The 14,191-nt window shown below is 48.5% G+C and overlaps 1 protein-coding gene across 2 annotated transcripts in view; it reads left to right on the forward strand.

Annotated features, from left to right (window-relative positions):
- SUFU (SUFU negative regulator of hedgehog signaling) overlaps nucleotides 1–13,570 on the forward strand; it is a gene marked incomplete at both ends in the record, with an annotated part of 92,514 nt that extends 78,944 nt beyond the window's left edge. For both annotated transcript variants that reach the window (XM_082002243.1, XM_082002244.1), the window contains 2 exons: nucleotides 10,172–10,240; nucleotides 13,481–13,570. In XM_082002243.1, the coding sequence (XP_081858369.1) occupies nucleotides 10,172–10,240; nucleotides 13,481–13,570 (159 nt within the window). The remainder of the gene's footprint in view (nucleotides 1–10,171; nucleotides 10,241–13,480) is intronic.
- Between the last annotated feature and the right edge of the window lie 621 nt (nucleotides 13,571–14,191).

Raw genomic sequence — 14,191 nt, forward strand, 5'->3', positions numbered from 1 at the left:
CATGCAGACAGGCTCTGACATTAACTGCCCTGCGGCGACATTCGTATTTGTAGTGGAGTGTCCAAGGTTTTTGGTCCAACATCTGAGCTGTGCCAAGCATACAATTCATCACAGATCAACTGTGTTTGTCTCTAAACCTACCCAAAGCAAGGTGAGGTTGTGCGTGTGTTCTCACTCCCTCCCTTGCATTCCAGCAGATGATAGAGACACTCTGTTGAAATGTGTTACTGATCAAGCCTGTCCCAATAAAGTTGCCTGAGCCTTTAATACATATTAATATTATCCTGGGGTAGTTTGTGTCAAAGCCTGTCAGCATGCATCATCCTTTGGGAATTACCATCATTAAGTCTCCAGTGATGGGAGTCAGGACATGCTTCTGCAAAGCTCCTCTGCTTTTATGTGGAGCTCTCTGCCTGTCTAGCACAAAGCAGACTGTTCTCCCCTCCTACCTTGCTCACCTGGACTGCTTACTCTCCCCAGAGGGGAGAATGAGGTTTGTTTAACACTACCTTTAGATAATTTCTGCTCCTGCTGCTTTAGGCAGTCATTGTTCTAGGGAGGAAGATGACACTCAAGCCTTTGATCATGTGCAACGTACATGTTACGCATCAGATATTGCTGCAGACTCTGACACACAAGCCAATACAGTGCAGTAAAAACAAACCTATAGTTAAAGAGTCCTCGTTAACTGCAAAATCTAGCACAAAGAATTTAAGAAATATCTCTGCATTTTAGCCTTGCCCCTGCCACACATGTATATTTCAATACTAATTTAATTGAAGGACCGTATGTATTTTTACAAAGAATGCCTGCCTCATTCAGTGCACAAAGATGCAGCATGTTTGGGGGATGAATCAGGAGTGTGGAGTAAAGTAGGTTCTTGCCTATAGGACTTCCACTTCGTTAGTTTGTCAGAATTAGAAGGTGTGTAGTGAATGAGGCAGGTAATTGCAGAAAAATCACAATAGTCTCATGGTGAAGCCTGTTAAATGTTGCCCTGGAGAACTGAATCCTGTCCCTGTCTCTGCTGCTCTGTTCTTTCTCAGTGCTATTCCAGAGCCGTAATCTAAAATGTTCTCAGGTGGCAAGTGAGTTTGCGTTCCCTGTTTTCGGAATGGCCAGCTCGAGACCTGAGGTCTGATCTGTGTTCTCAGCAGCAGGAGGAGGCCAGGAGGAATTCCTTTGCAGATACCCCTGTACCCTGCAGGGCTGAGTGGGCTGGAAAACAGGGATCTGCAAGTCTTGAGATGGGCACCCACAAGAAGTGGACGTTCAGACTCAGTTTTCTCATCACTAATTTTCCCTCCGTCTGTTCAGGAAAACCTTCTTCCAGTCATCCTGTGAAGATTAATTCAGTGCTTGCCAGGCATTCCAGCTCCACAGATGAACACCAGAAACAATTTCAGGAAGAGATTAAAATTTGTTCTTGCAGGTCAGGAGAGAAAAAGGATCTCTCTGGGGTAGGGAGGCAGACTGGGAGTTGAAGACCCACGTTCAGCTCCCTGCTGTTGGAGATCTTCTCTGTGACTTTGTTAGGTCTCTTAGCTTCTTTTAGCCTGCCTCCCCCATCTGCTGCATGGAGAGGAGTGCTTCCCTGCCTCGCAGAAATCTGAGGCTGAGCACGTCAGAGTCTGAGAGAGTCGTAAGGACAGTAAGATTAGGTACTTACAGTGTAATCCACACTGTCAGTAGTTGGATGGAACGTACTAAATAAAAGGGAAGAGAGTAGGAGGGAATGGGGAAACAACGTGAATGATAATGAAATGAAATTATGACTAATGCTGCATTCAGTGAGTAGAACCATCCTGAGGACTGAGCAGGGCAGAGGTCTTGTGGGAGAAAAACAGCAGGCAATCCTGTGATTACAGATTTGTTTCAGCGGACGTACACTAGGGCCAAATTAGCATGGGGCAGGCAGTCCCTGTGCAGCCACTTCCAAGGTTTTGTATGCCTGATGACACTCATCTCTGAATGTAGAGGGGTTTTTTTCCAGGTAATTTATTTGGTTTCAGAATGAATCCCGTTAGGGAGATGGAGGCTATGGTTCATTTGCAGTTGGCACCACCGATTCTCAGCACAAGGTCTGTGTCTCCACGTGAGCGGAGGAGCTCACAGCGGCGATGGGGTATTATCCTCTGGCACCAGCCACTGCTGGAGGACGCTCTGCTCGCCTCGTGCCAGTAGGTTCGCAATGTCCAGCAGAGTGTGTGGATGCTGAGACAGTGGAAATAGGGTTCTCCTCCAGTTTCCCTGCCCTTTGTGTTGCCTCCAGCTTTGGCCTCTGATCTGCCCTCCATCCTGTTTTTCTGCGTCTCTGCATTCCCTCATCCTGGCCCGTCTCTGCTTTCCTCTCCTCCCCTTCATTCAAGTTGGCAAATTCCTTCTCCTCCTCCTCCACATGGCCTGACTTCCAGCAGAAACGCTGAGAGCGCTGGAGAGTTTCCCTGTCTTTAGTCCTGATGTGCCTGGTGCCATAGCAATCCCTTGCCACCCAGAGGAATGATCGGAGAGAAAAATACTCCTTAGCTACCTCTGCCCTGTGTTTGGGGCAGAGCTGCCTTGGGCTGGGACATGCTCAATGAAGAAGGGCTCTTCAGTACATTTTCCTGCCTTTCTCTAAAAGGCTGTGGACAAACAGTGACTTCCAGAGGTTTCTGACTTGGCAAAGCATTTTCACGATCGGGAGAAAGACTTTCCCTTGACCTCCAGAGCACTTTTTTGCTAATCTTTGTCACCCTCCTCGTAAAGGGGTAGTACTCGTGCTTTGCAACAAAATGGTCATACGCATTTGTTAGTACTGTCAAAAAATACTTTTTCCAAAATACCTCTCTGAGGTAATTTGATTCTTTATCTCCTAAAAACCTTTTAAACAAAATAAAAAACAAGGCATCCAGCATGGAAAAATAAGTTGAGGCTTAGGAGAGCAAGGTCAAACTTCTCATAGAAAATGTTAAATGTGCCTGTAGGCAGGATAGGTACATGGAGGCTGTGGGAAGCATCCAGCATTCATCAGCTATCAACATGTGCTATCTATGCTGACAGTCAGGGGCGGGGGGGGGGGATTACTGTGAGCAGGGTCATGGGGGATGATCCATTCTTTTGGTTTGGCAACCCAACTGAAAAATCTGGGAAAGAAGATCAGACTGAGCCCAATCTTTAAATATTTTCAGTTTTTCTTGCTGAAACAAAAGCCTTAAAGAGACCAAAAGCTGGGAAAAAAAAATCCTTTTGTGTTGAATGAAACCAGAAATAGAAGGTTTTCTTCAATAAAAACAGAAGAAAAAAAAAATCTGGTTTTGCAGACTGGAACTTGAGTTGTTAGAAGTTTTGCCTTCTCTAATCAATATTTGAGGGATAAAACACTCATGTAGGATATGAGAAACTCGTATTTTATTCCTTTCCTTTTATTTGAACCCCTATTTCTCTTCTTGGCTCTATGGGCACCACAACTATAGGGTATTTTGGTTCTTCCTCAGCTCATCCAATTGGAGTTGTTCCACATCATATAAAACACTGAATTAGTCACAGAGACAGAGAGCAGAAGAGAATGAGACTGTTCCGGTAGAGTTAGGACATTCCCCTGGAAATGAACACATCTGGTTCTTCTCTCTGCTATACCACATGTTAAATCATTTATGCACATTGGCATAATGGCAGCAGCAGAGGTTCAAAGCGACGTTTGAAAGAGCTACTCTGATGCTCGCTTGTAAGTGGCAGCTGTGGGTCAAGTTCTCTCCTGAAGGGATTGATTTTTGGTCTCCTCAAACTTGAGTAGATAGCTTATGCCTAGCAAGGACAACACCCACAAACTGGTTTGAGTCATATATAACCATAGCTACTGCTCTTCTCCAAATCAGTTTTGTGCATCTGTCCCAAGAAAAACTTTTTCAGAATCTTTTGGGTGGCTTCCCCCAAATTCTTGAGCAGGTCTAGGAAATCTAAACTAACACTTTCTAGTAAGTTTATTGTCTGCCCCAAACACTCTTCAAAATCTCACTGCATTATCCCTTTGTGTTCTTTCTCACTGCTGAATGAGACACTGGGAGAAACTTACAGTAGGGTAGAAATGTCCCGTTAGATCATCACAATCCTCCCCATATCAACTCTTCTGCAGCATGTTCTCTAGTACTTTGTCCAGGCTAGTTTTGGATGAGTCAAGTTCTTTGATCTTTCTTAAGCCGACTGACTATCCCTCAGCCTACTGCCCCTCCCTTGCTACTCAAACTACATTTTGGCTACTTTGTGTAGCTTTTCTTCCACTCACTTGGAGCATTCCCTGAAATGCCTGTTCTTCCTTAGCATTTTTACTCTGAAATTATTTGTGTTGCCTGTTGTCTTGGCTCCCTTGTCAGCCCTCTCTCCAACTGAGCCAAACTATGCGTTCACTGAAAGCAGCCCTGTCTACAAGATGGGTCTTGTCAGGCTGGGCTCATCAGAGCCCAGGTCCCCAGGATCAGCCTTGTAGTTGGGAATGTCATGGAGAGATCCCGCAAGGTCAAAATCTTTCAGCATCATCATATACTTTGTCTTCGTGGATTGTAACATCACAGTGTGAAGCAACAGGGTCCCTGAGGCATCTGTGAGTGGATGTTTTTCCTTTACAAGGAGGATTGTGAATCTCCTGGAAGAGCAACAGTGGAATTTCCCATCAAAGGTGTTTGTTGCAATACTGGTACCTTTGAGGCTGTTATGAGAGCTGTGGTGGATTCAGACAGCATGGTGGCCTCTTCAGACAGTGTCAGGGCTGGGCATGATGTAGAAAGATGTAGTGAGAAGGCCTCTGCCCTGAACTTGAAATCAAAACAAGGCAATGCAAAGAAGGCCAAGCCAAGGGGAGAGCAGAGAGATGGGCTGGGAGGTGCTTGTGGCACAAAGCATGATTCATCAGGGGGTTTTATTGGTAATGTTTAATTTCAGTAGGAAATGCTGACCCATTTTAGCTTCTTTTTTTTGCTGTGCTGTCAACAGCAATTAAGCTAAAACATTTTTAGGGCAAAGGGCTCCTAAAAGTTGCTGGATATTTGTAGATATAACCGATGACATGTGGCTTAGGCTACAACAGCTCCACCCGTTCCAGGCATAGCACCTGGATGGATGAACACTTTCTTGTAAGGGTTGGTATGGTTTACATAGGGGTTTATTGCAATGTGTCCCCACCTTCTCTGGCTGAGCCATGCAAGCTAGCTCTGTACTAAGTCCAGAACTAATAAAACATGATTTCCTTTCTTTGACAAACCTGCTAGAAAATCAAGTGGCAGTGTTTAATGCAAACAAAGCACTAGGGCAAAGTGTGTGATTGTTTGGTTTATTTCTAGGTAGGCAAGAAAATGGGGTATTGTCAGTAAAAGCATCCCTGCTTAATTGTCCCTGAGCCAGTCGCTTGTGTCTTGCCCTGGACAAAGCATGTTTCCTGAAGTTGGACAGAACTGCAGCGCAATTCCTAGCTCAGCTTCTGAGGGCCTTCCTTGATCAAAGACTTGCCAGCTGTGCCAGGCTTTCAACATCAGTGTGACCTCTGGCCCTAGCCAGCCTTTCCTGAGCTGATAATTTCAATCCCTCGTGGTAGGATTGAACCCTATGGTGAGAGATGAGGTGTTAACTGTGGGATGGTACCTATAAGCTGACTATAAAGTCTTTAATGTTTTACTAAGCGCCAGTTGCTTTCAAAGTCAGCCGAACTTGTCTGGAGCCCCATGACCTTGTGTACATTTTTAGATCTCACCTGTTTTCATACACTTGCAGCCACGTACCTGTAACAAGTCACGATACGGTTTTCTCAGCAATCTGCGTGTGTGAAAGCTTCAACACTGAAAGTTTCAACACAAGCTCCTTCAGTTGACCTGTAGGTAAGCCCTGTAGGTAAGAAGTAGGCTTCAGCAAGCTCAGGTGAGACTTGCCACGAGAGGGAGACATCATGCATGCAGCCCGTGTGTTCCGCGAACACATCCACCTGAATAAGACAGCCTAGCCTGGTATTTTGTAACATGTCTGGACACAGGCAGCTGTTAGGGAAGCTGCGAGAACCCAAACTTTGGACCTCGGTTGTGCGGTATGTACCTGTGATAGAAAACAGGGACTTATCTTCTGGCTAGTCATCATCTTCCAAGCATCTGCAGCATGACTAACAGCTGCAAAGCACACAGAAAATGGAATCTAGATCTGCTAGCAATGGGATGGCACGTGTCTGGGCCTCTCTGGGTCAGGTCAGGGAGATCCTGGCGTGAGCAGGACTGTGCAGCACTGAAGCAGATGTTTCAGATACCTGCAGCTGGCTGGCAGGGCCGTTCCCTGTTCATACTGCAAACAGCCATTACAAAGGCTGAGCTACACCCTGTAACCAGCTTCGGCAGGCTGGGCTGGCAGGGGTGTTTGCACAAAGCTGTGAAAACACAGCACTGCGAGCGCCTAGCTGCTGCGGCACCCAGTACGCCTGCCACTGCTTGGGAGAGCTCCTTTACTTCCTCAGCACCGGCCAAGGGATTTCATGGGAGAAAAGACCTGCTCAGCGCGCATGGGACGGCTTCGTTTGCCCTCCAGATTGCATTGGCTTTTCCCGTGGCTACAGCACAAGAGTGGGGCTCTGTTCTCCTTTGGGAAGGGAATAAGCTGCTTCATCGTTGTGATCTCTGTGCAGTGTCCTGTTGATAAGATCAGTTAACAGCATCGGAGGAGAACTCTAGACTCAGGTCTGAAATATAAAGTGAACAGGGCCTATTTGTTTAATTTGAGCTTCTAAGGTTTAAATCCCAGAGGAAATTAAATTAGGTGCCTAGAGCAATGGCAGTCTGTCATGTTTATTTGCTGGGAATGTCACCTTTAATATCATGCACATATAACGTGTGTGTGTTAATGTAATGGGGTATCATACTGTGCAGGAGCGGGCATGCTATAAGAACTGGAAACCTGAAATATTTTGAGTGAGGGAAGCTGAGATGGGATTGGATTTATTCTCATCTTTCTCCGTAGGAGCAAAGACTCGCTCACCAGCATGAAGGTGGTTTTGCTGATTGTAGGTGGGGATGGCAGCCTGATCTATGAGCATAGGCCTTAATGCTCTTGGGCCATTTTGATTGGGCTACTTGTAAGAGGAGAAATCATGTCTAGATGCAAATCCAGGATGACAATACTTCTTGCTTCAAAGCCCTCTTCAGCAGCTGGTGTGCTGCGAACGCATGCCTTCCCTCTGCATCCTTGGGAGAGCTCAAAAGTGCCGGTTTCCTGTGCTAAGGGACATGGTTGCTTGTACTTTTGGTTACACCCATGCTGCGGAGACTCCCTTCTTCTGCAGGAAGGAGAGCAGGTCTCCCCAGCAGTGTGGGGCAGTAGGGGTTGGGGTGGTTTTTTTCTGACTCTGGCTGTTGAGGAGGCTCCGAGTGACACCCCGTGTGAACGTGACTGCAGCAGTTTGTTACTGCAGCCTGTGATGCTTGCCCTCCACCGATGTTAACTGTCTATGCAGGGCTTGCAGAATGGCACCGCGACCTTTTCTCAGCGCACTGCATAGAGCAGGCTGCCATTGCTTTGGTCCCACAAAAGCGGTTCACGAGACAGCTGAGCTGTGGACTCCTGTCCCACTCCGCTTGTCAGGCCCTTCAGGGAGCCAGTTCAGCTCACTAAATAAGTGGAATTTGGGGTTTTTTTCATATGGATTACCAAAACTCACTGAGAGGGGTCAGTGAGCTACAGATGGGCTCAGCCTTCTCAGGGGGTTGCACCCCAGGTCAGTGCTAGCCACAGTGCTCCATGGAGGTTTCTCCCTACTCCGGGAGTCTGTGGCTTAGCTGGGACCTGACCTGTCCCCACTTCACTCTCTCCACACTTTGCTGTTTACCCCTGCACACCCTGTCTTGTTTCCTCCAGCCTCAGAGCAGCTGGCTGCCTCGCACACGTGGTTCCCATTTCTCTCCTGCCTCTGGCACCTTGGGAGCGCCCAGGGGTCTTCCTGCTGCTCTCGTCTTCTAGTCCCCCTGCCAAAGCTGTGGCTCCTCATTCCTGCTCTCTCACCCATCCCAACCTCTGGCATTTTTGCTCATGCGTGGATGGCTGAATATTCATTTCCTCCTTGCCTGATTGCTGTGAATACCAATTCCTCCTCCTTTTTCCGGCTGCTCTGTAGATTTTGATGTCTGCCAAATTGTTTTCATTCCCTCACCCCATTGCAGGCTGCACCTCCGCAGAAACTGATCTCCTCCGTGCAGAGCCCCAGCTCCCCACCCAGCTCTTCCTTCTGAGCTGAACGATCGGGTTGCCCTCCTGCCTCTGACACGGACAGGCGGCTTCCTCCTCCTGCAAACAGTCAACAAACGGGTGTCTCCAGTTCAACAGGCAGAATAGTTACAGGCTCCTGCAAGGAGACTGCAGTAGTTTGCGGTGGTACTGCGTGTTTCAGTGCAATGTTTCTCAGCTTGCCAGTCTGCAGATTGGTGCCAGGTTGCAGACTCCTGTCCAAAGCAGCAAGCTCCTGGCTGCTAGCTGAAGCAGGGCTTTTTCAGGCTCGAGGTATGATCAGAAAGGCCTGTCCATGCTGAGCAGCTTGGCCGTAAACCCTGGCCTGGAGCCTGCTGCAGGTTGAAGCTAAGTGAAGAGGGGAATGTGGTGGAGAGGGGAGGTTGCAGTTGCCTTGTCCCCTAGGAAATCTGTATGCAGTGGCAGCAGGGTGGCAAGGTTGAAGGGGAGAGAACTGCAGACACCTGGTAGCTCTCGGATCTGGATTTGGTGTTCTTGGATCTCTTCTTTTGCCAGCCAAAGGAAGAAAGTGAGACCAGAGTCTTCCCTCTCTCTTTCTGTCCAATAGCCCTGTTTGTGTGTTACCAAAATGGAGTGCAGAGGCTTCCACTTGCCAAACAGTCCATGGCATCCTGGTGGTGACTCGCTCCCCACGGATGTTCCTGGTACCAAGGAGCTGGTGGGCATGGGAAGTGGTTTCCTGCACGGAGGTGGGACAGCCTGGCTGTCCCTCTTCCAGATGTGAGCTGGAGGGGATGGCGGCGAGCAGTGGGGCTGGGCACTTAGCTCTGTCAGTGTTTGGTGCTGGAGCAGGCCCTTCTCTGGGAGTGAGCACAGAGCTCACAGGGGAGAACAGGGAAAGGGAAGGGTGAGAAAGGGGGCATGGGGCTGGTGGTTGCTTCAGGATGGAAAGTAATGCCAGAGACAGAGGAAAGGGTGGAGTGAAGGAAGGAAAGGAGGAGCAGGGGGGAAGAAACAAACCTGTAGGCTGAAATGGGAATAATCCACTGGATACTGCTGCAACCTAACTCCCAGGAATGCCGCTCCAACGCCCCCTCACCGCATGGGGATGTTTGCCTGGTCCCGCACTGCCGTCTCTGCTCCTGCGCCAAGCCAGCTGGCCTGCCTGGAGCTCTGGCCTTTACGGCTGTTGTGAAGAGAGGCAGGACATGTTTGCTTTTGGCTATCACATGCTTTTTTAAAGCGGGTGGGAGTTCCTCCCCTTGAATTCCCGGGGCTGGTTTTCCCCCTGGTGTCTCTGGTTTGCGTGACTTGAAGGGCTCCATGGAGCCAGGGTCATGGCCCTCAGCCGGGGATTTTGACCCATCAGCAGCTGCTTTCCTAGGCCACTTCATGCTTGCCAGCCTGGCCTTGAGATGAGCCAGAAGCTTTCCCAGCACAAGTACACAGGATAGGCATACAAGATGCAACGTGGAGGTGCCTAGCACAGGCACCTCTGGGAGCACCTCCCGTACCCAGCGTCTGGTTCATCTGAACAGCATGCTGCACTGCCCGTGCCCAGAGCACTGTCTCTGCACGGGTCTCAGGCTCTCCCTACGCTGCTGTTTCCTGATTAATCTGTGAGCTTAACTTCAGTGGATCAGATGAAAGTGGCTCTGTCTTTCGCTGTCTCTCCAACAGTTGTTATCTTGACCCCTTTTCCTCCTTCCCCACTCTGTCTGTCTGAAGCCAAGCCTCTAATTTTAGAGGAAGATAATTGAGGGTCAAAAAAGACTGCTGTATAATTTTAACATTTTTTTTCAGTGGTTGGGGTGGGAGGCAAAGTTAGGAGCTCCTTGCCCTCAAACCTTTTTATTGCGGGAAAGAAGGACATGGGGGAAGGAGCGAGGTGGTACAGTGTGCTCTCTGCAGAAGTTATTCTGTTTCTTGGCAGTTAGCTAAAACTAGGAGTGTAAAGGCGTAAACTACTGTATTTCCTTTGCAGATCTTATTGACCGAAGAGTTTGTAGAGAGAATGCTGGAAGATTTGGAAGATTTGAATTCTCCAGAGGAAGTAAGGCTGCATCATTGCCATATCTCCCATTTACTGTCCCAGAGAGCTCAGCCCATCCTGCAGCTTGCCTTTGATCCTCCCCTCAGCTTGCAGGCTGCAGCCCTGCCCCAGAGACTTGAGGCCTTGCTAAACCTTCACATCTGCCATGAAAACTAGACACTGAGAGAAGGGAGTGCAAGAAATACAGGGCAGGGATGGGTATTAAGGGAGACTATGCATTTCCTTTCCACCAGCATCTTTCCTAACGTGGTATCTGAGCACCCCGGATCAAAGCGGTGCAGCACCTGGGCCAGGCGGCAGGGTTACCTCCATGCCATACATGCGGTCCTTGGCAGCAGCTCCAGGCACATCACCTTCCCCGCTTTCAGAAGGGCTGAAGACAGTGGCAGCACATTTTCTGCTGAACAATCTATTGTAGTGGCCCCCTTTTTGAGGTTTGGGGAGCAGACGGGAGCTTTTTCACATCTGCTACCTGGCCTCTACCTGCTGCCTCTGCACAGCATGCGGAGGACCATCACCAGCTTGGAAGCGTTATAGCAGCAGCCAAAGGAGCTTTATAAAGCTTTGCTGTGCAGTGCTAAACTTCCCCCTGCCATGTGATCTCTTCCTGGGGAACATTTAACACCCTCTCTCCCATGCATGCCATATAAATATTCTGCTTGACTTCAAAGAGCAGTGGCAGAAATGACATGTAATATTTTTAATCCCATTTTTTACAGCTCCCTGCAGACTCTAAAGAAACTTTCCTTGGCTTGTAGAGCAGCCCTCCCATCTCTCGCCCTTCTCCCCTCCCCCCAGGAAAATCTCAGGGCTCTAATTGTTTAATCCAGAGTTGATTTAATGCCAGGGTGTTTTTCACTGTGTGAGTGAGGGGAGCACGCTGCTGGCTGTGCAGTGACTTTCAGGCCAGCTTTTATCCAGTTAAACCTAATCCAAAGCTCATTTTTGCTAGTAACATGGAAGCCCAGGAGCACTTTGGTTTGAAGGCCTTTTAGTTAAGGCTTTGGACAGCTCGTGTTCCTTCGCTCTCCGCTGAGAGACGGAGGCAATGGGCATGGCAGCTCCTGGCATAGCAACTGGGCACTTGGTTCTGAGTTACTGTGACACTGCTAAATTAAAAAGTGAAAAACAAACAAATGCAAAGGATGACTTCTCCAAGAGGATTGCTTTGGAACCACTCCTGTTTATAAAAAGGAAAATACTTGAGACAAAATGTGATCTTTCAGCATCCAGATTCCTCCAAGGATTTGTAACTTGCAGGATCCCAGTTTGGGCTAACTGAAGGCATTCCTCAACAGCCCTGGCTGTTGCTGATGATACTTATGTGGTAGAACCAAGTGCTGCAAGGCTTTGCTGCCTAAAGAGCCACCTGTGTTAAGTGAAATTTAGTGAAATGATCTGAGTATCTTTAGCAAAGTTTTTCACACACCCTAGACACTGAACTCAGAAGAATCCCCTGGGCAGTGTAGGGCCACTAGATTATATAGTTCAAGATACACGCAGAGTTTGAGTTTAAAAAAAAACCACCATAGGTGGGACTTGGGCTGTTTATGTTTCCTAGAGGAGAAAGAGTGGGAGTTTATGGTAGCCACTATCCTGAACGATCCTCCTGCCATGCCCCAGGATCATGGGTCAGACCCTGAACCGCCAGCCTGGCATACTAAGGTCCGTGGGTACCAACAGCAGGTTACCCTCATACAGAGCTGCAAATGGAGCAAGGTCAGGAGCAAATTAATGTTAGAGCCGCCCTTGCTGTGGAGCAGGCGGCTGGAGGGGATCTCCTTTAGCAGGAACCTGCCACTGAGCATGCGTTAATGTCCTTCAGAAACAGAGTGCTTATGGGAAGAAAGACAAGTAATCGGGTAAAGATGGATGATTTGCAGGTCACTGTCCCCTTGCACCGAGTCTTTAATTCATGTAGCCCCAGGGAAGCTTATGGTGCTGCTGGCCTTGGTCTGAGGATTCTCCTAGAAGAGGACCCCTGTATCTCTAACCCTTCTGAATTAGCTGCCTCCAGGTCAGATTGTCACTGGTGGTGTGGGATCCTGGTGAGATTCTTCCCTGAGAGTCTTGTTGGGGTGTCAGGGACTATCGCAGTGTCAGGCGATATGTCAGTGCTATACCATGGGTGCAGCAGAGTTTTATAAACAAAATCATCTTGCAAACTGACTTCCAGAGCTGGCCCCCATGTGTTTTGGACCCTCAGGCTGGGCACTGGGATTGCATGAAATCCGTGTCCAGAACTGGTTGGCATCCAGCTGTGGGGCAGATCTGTAGCCTAAGGGATTCCAGCCCCCACCTCCCACATCCCCCACAGAGCTGTTTTTGATCTCTGTGAATGCATGGGCCTTAGTCAAAGGTGGTTGTGAGGAGGGTTGGTGGTAAGGCTCCTTAGACCTCTGCCCCCACACAGTCGTGGTTGGGATCGAGACGTTGAGGTGACTTCCCAGCCTAAGGGGGCGTGCCCTGGAGTGGCATTGGGATGGGACCAGTGTACTTGCTGTGTTTGGGAAACACTGGCCAGAGACAGTGCTGTGTAAACCAGACTGGGGCAAAAAACCCTCCATTCCCTGTGCTTCAATCAATGTTTGCAAAACAGCCTGAGCAGCTGAGTGCCTGTGTGAATATGAGGCATTGTACAGGCACTCTGCAAAGCCTTTGTACCAGAGGTGGGGAGGGCTGGAGCAGAAATGCTGTTCAGGCACGCTGGCTGTCCCCAGCCAGGGTGGCACAGTTTGCCCTCCCAAAGGTGATGGCCATTTGCAAGCCTGTCACCCGGCAGAGCCGTGCTAGCTCTCTTACATCCCAGCCTGTACGAGCAAGAGTTTGAAAGCTGCCATAAGTCTGCCTTTAAAGCAAACGGGGAGCTCTGAGGGCTGGGGTAGGTGAAAGGAAAGGCACATGGTCAGGTGCGGGGGGAGATCCTTGCACTGCGATTTGCAGAGAGGTCGGGGAGGGGAAATGGCGATGGCGGCAGAAACCCTCCAGAATCCGTCTGATGAAATAAACAGTGCTTGGGCTGAAATCTCAGAACTTTACTTTGGCAGCTGAGGCACAGGCCACATTATCTAATGTCCACTGCTGTCCAAAACATACTGATGGGGAAATGTTTTCTTAGTGGGCTCTTGTTTTAAAAAATAATAACAACATGGGGCTGCCTGCCTTTGCAACGATTTTGGTTTTTTCTGTGGGTTAGGTTGCAGCGATATACATTAACTGTTTGTCTTTACTGTCTTACAGTTTAAACTTCCAAAGGAGTACAGCTGGCCTGAAAAGAAACTGAAAGTTTCCATCTTGCCAGATGCCGTGTTCGACAACCCGCTGCATTAGAGCTGAATTACACCCTCCTAACAACTGGGAGAGCCAAGTTACTGTCCATTACCCAGTGACTCACAGGATAATTAATGCAGTAAAAACTCTGCCTGCAAATAAAAGAGTTTGCTGCACAACCACTGCAAACAGAAGAGGAGCTACTCAGCACCAGCCCAGACCGAACTGAGCCCTTTCCTTTATCCTTCCCAAGGCTGAGCTCTCTGGGAACAGCCTGCGTATGTGTGAGTGCGAGTGAGAAATATTTAACTATGAAAATAAGTAGTAAGAATCCTTTCTCTCTCCTAGCTACAGAACTCCCCTCTGCCTTAGCCCAGGGTGTAGACGCTCTGCACGCCTGTATTTACACATGCATTTCTGCCAGGTGCGAGCCTATAATCCATGGATTAAATGTTCTTTACGTGACTCTGGAGTCCTTTTGTTAGCCAAACTTTTACTGACTGCAGAACTGTTCTTCCATGTGCTATTTTTTTTTCTTTTCAGAAACAGAATGGTATTTCCCCTGTTTAAAGGAGGCCAAAAGCTCACATGCTTGAAGCTGAACAGATTTAAAGATGAACTTTCTAGTTCAGTCAAGAAAAACAAACTCAGATCCTCCCTGCCCTCAAATTAGGCATGTTT

The sequence above is a fragment of the Phaethon aethereus genome, assembly GCF_964289735.1.
Source record: "Phaethon aethereus genome assembly, chromosome: 7".
Classification (NCBI taxonomy): Eukaryota; Metazoa; Chordata; class Aves; order Phaethontiformes; family Phaethontidae; genus Phaethon; species Phaethon aethereus.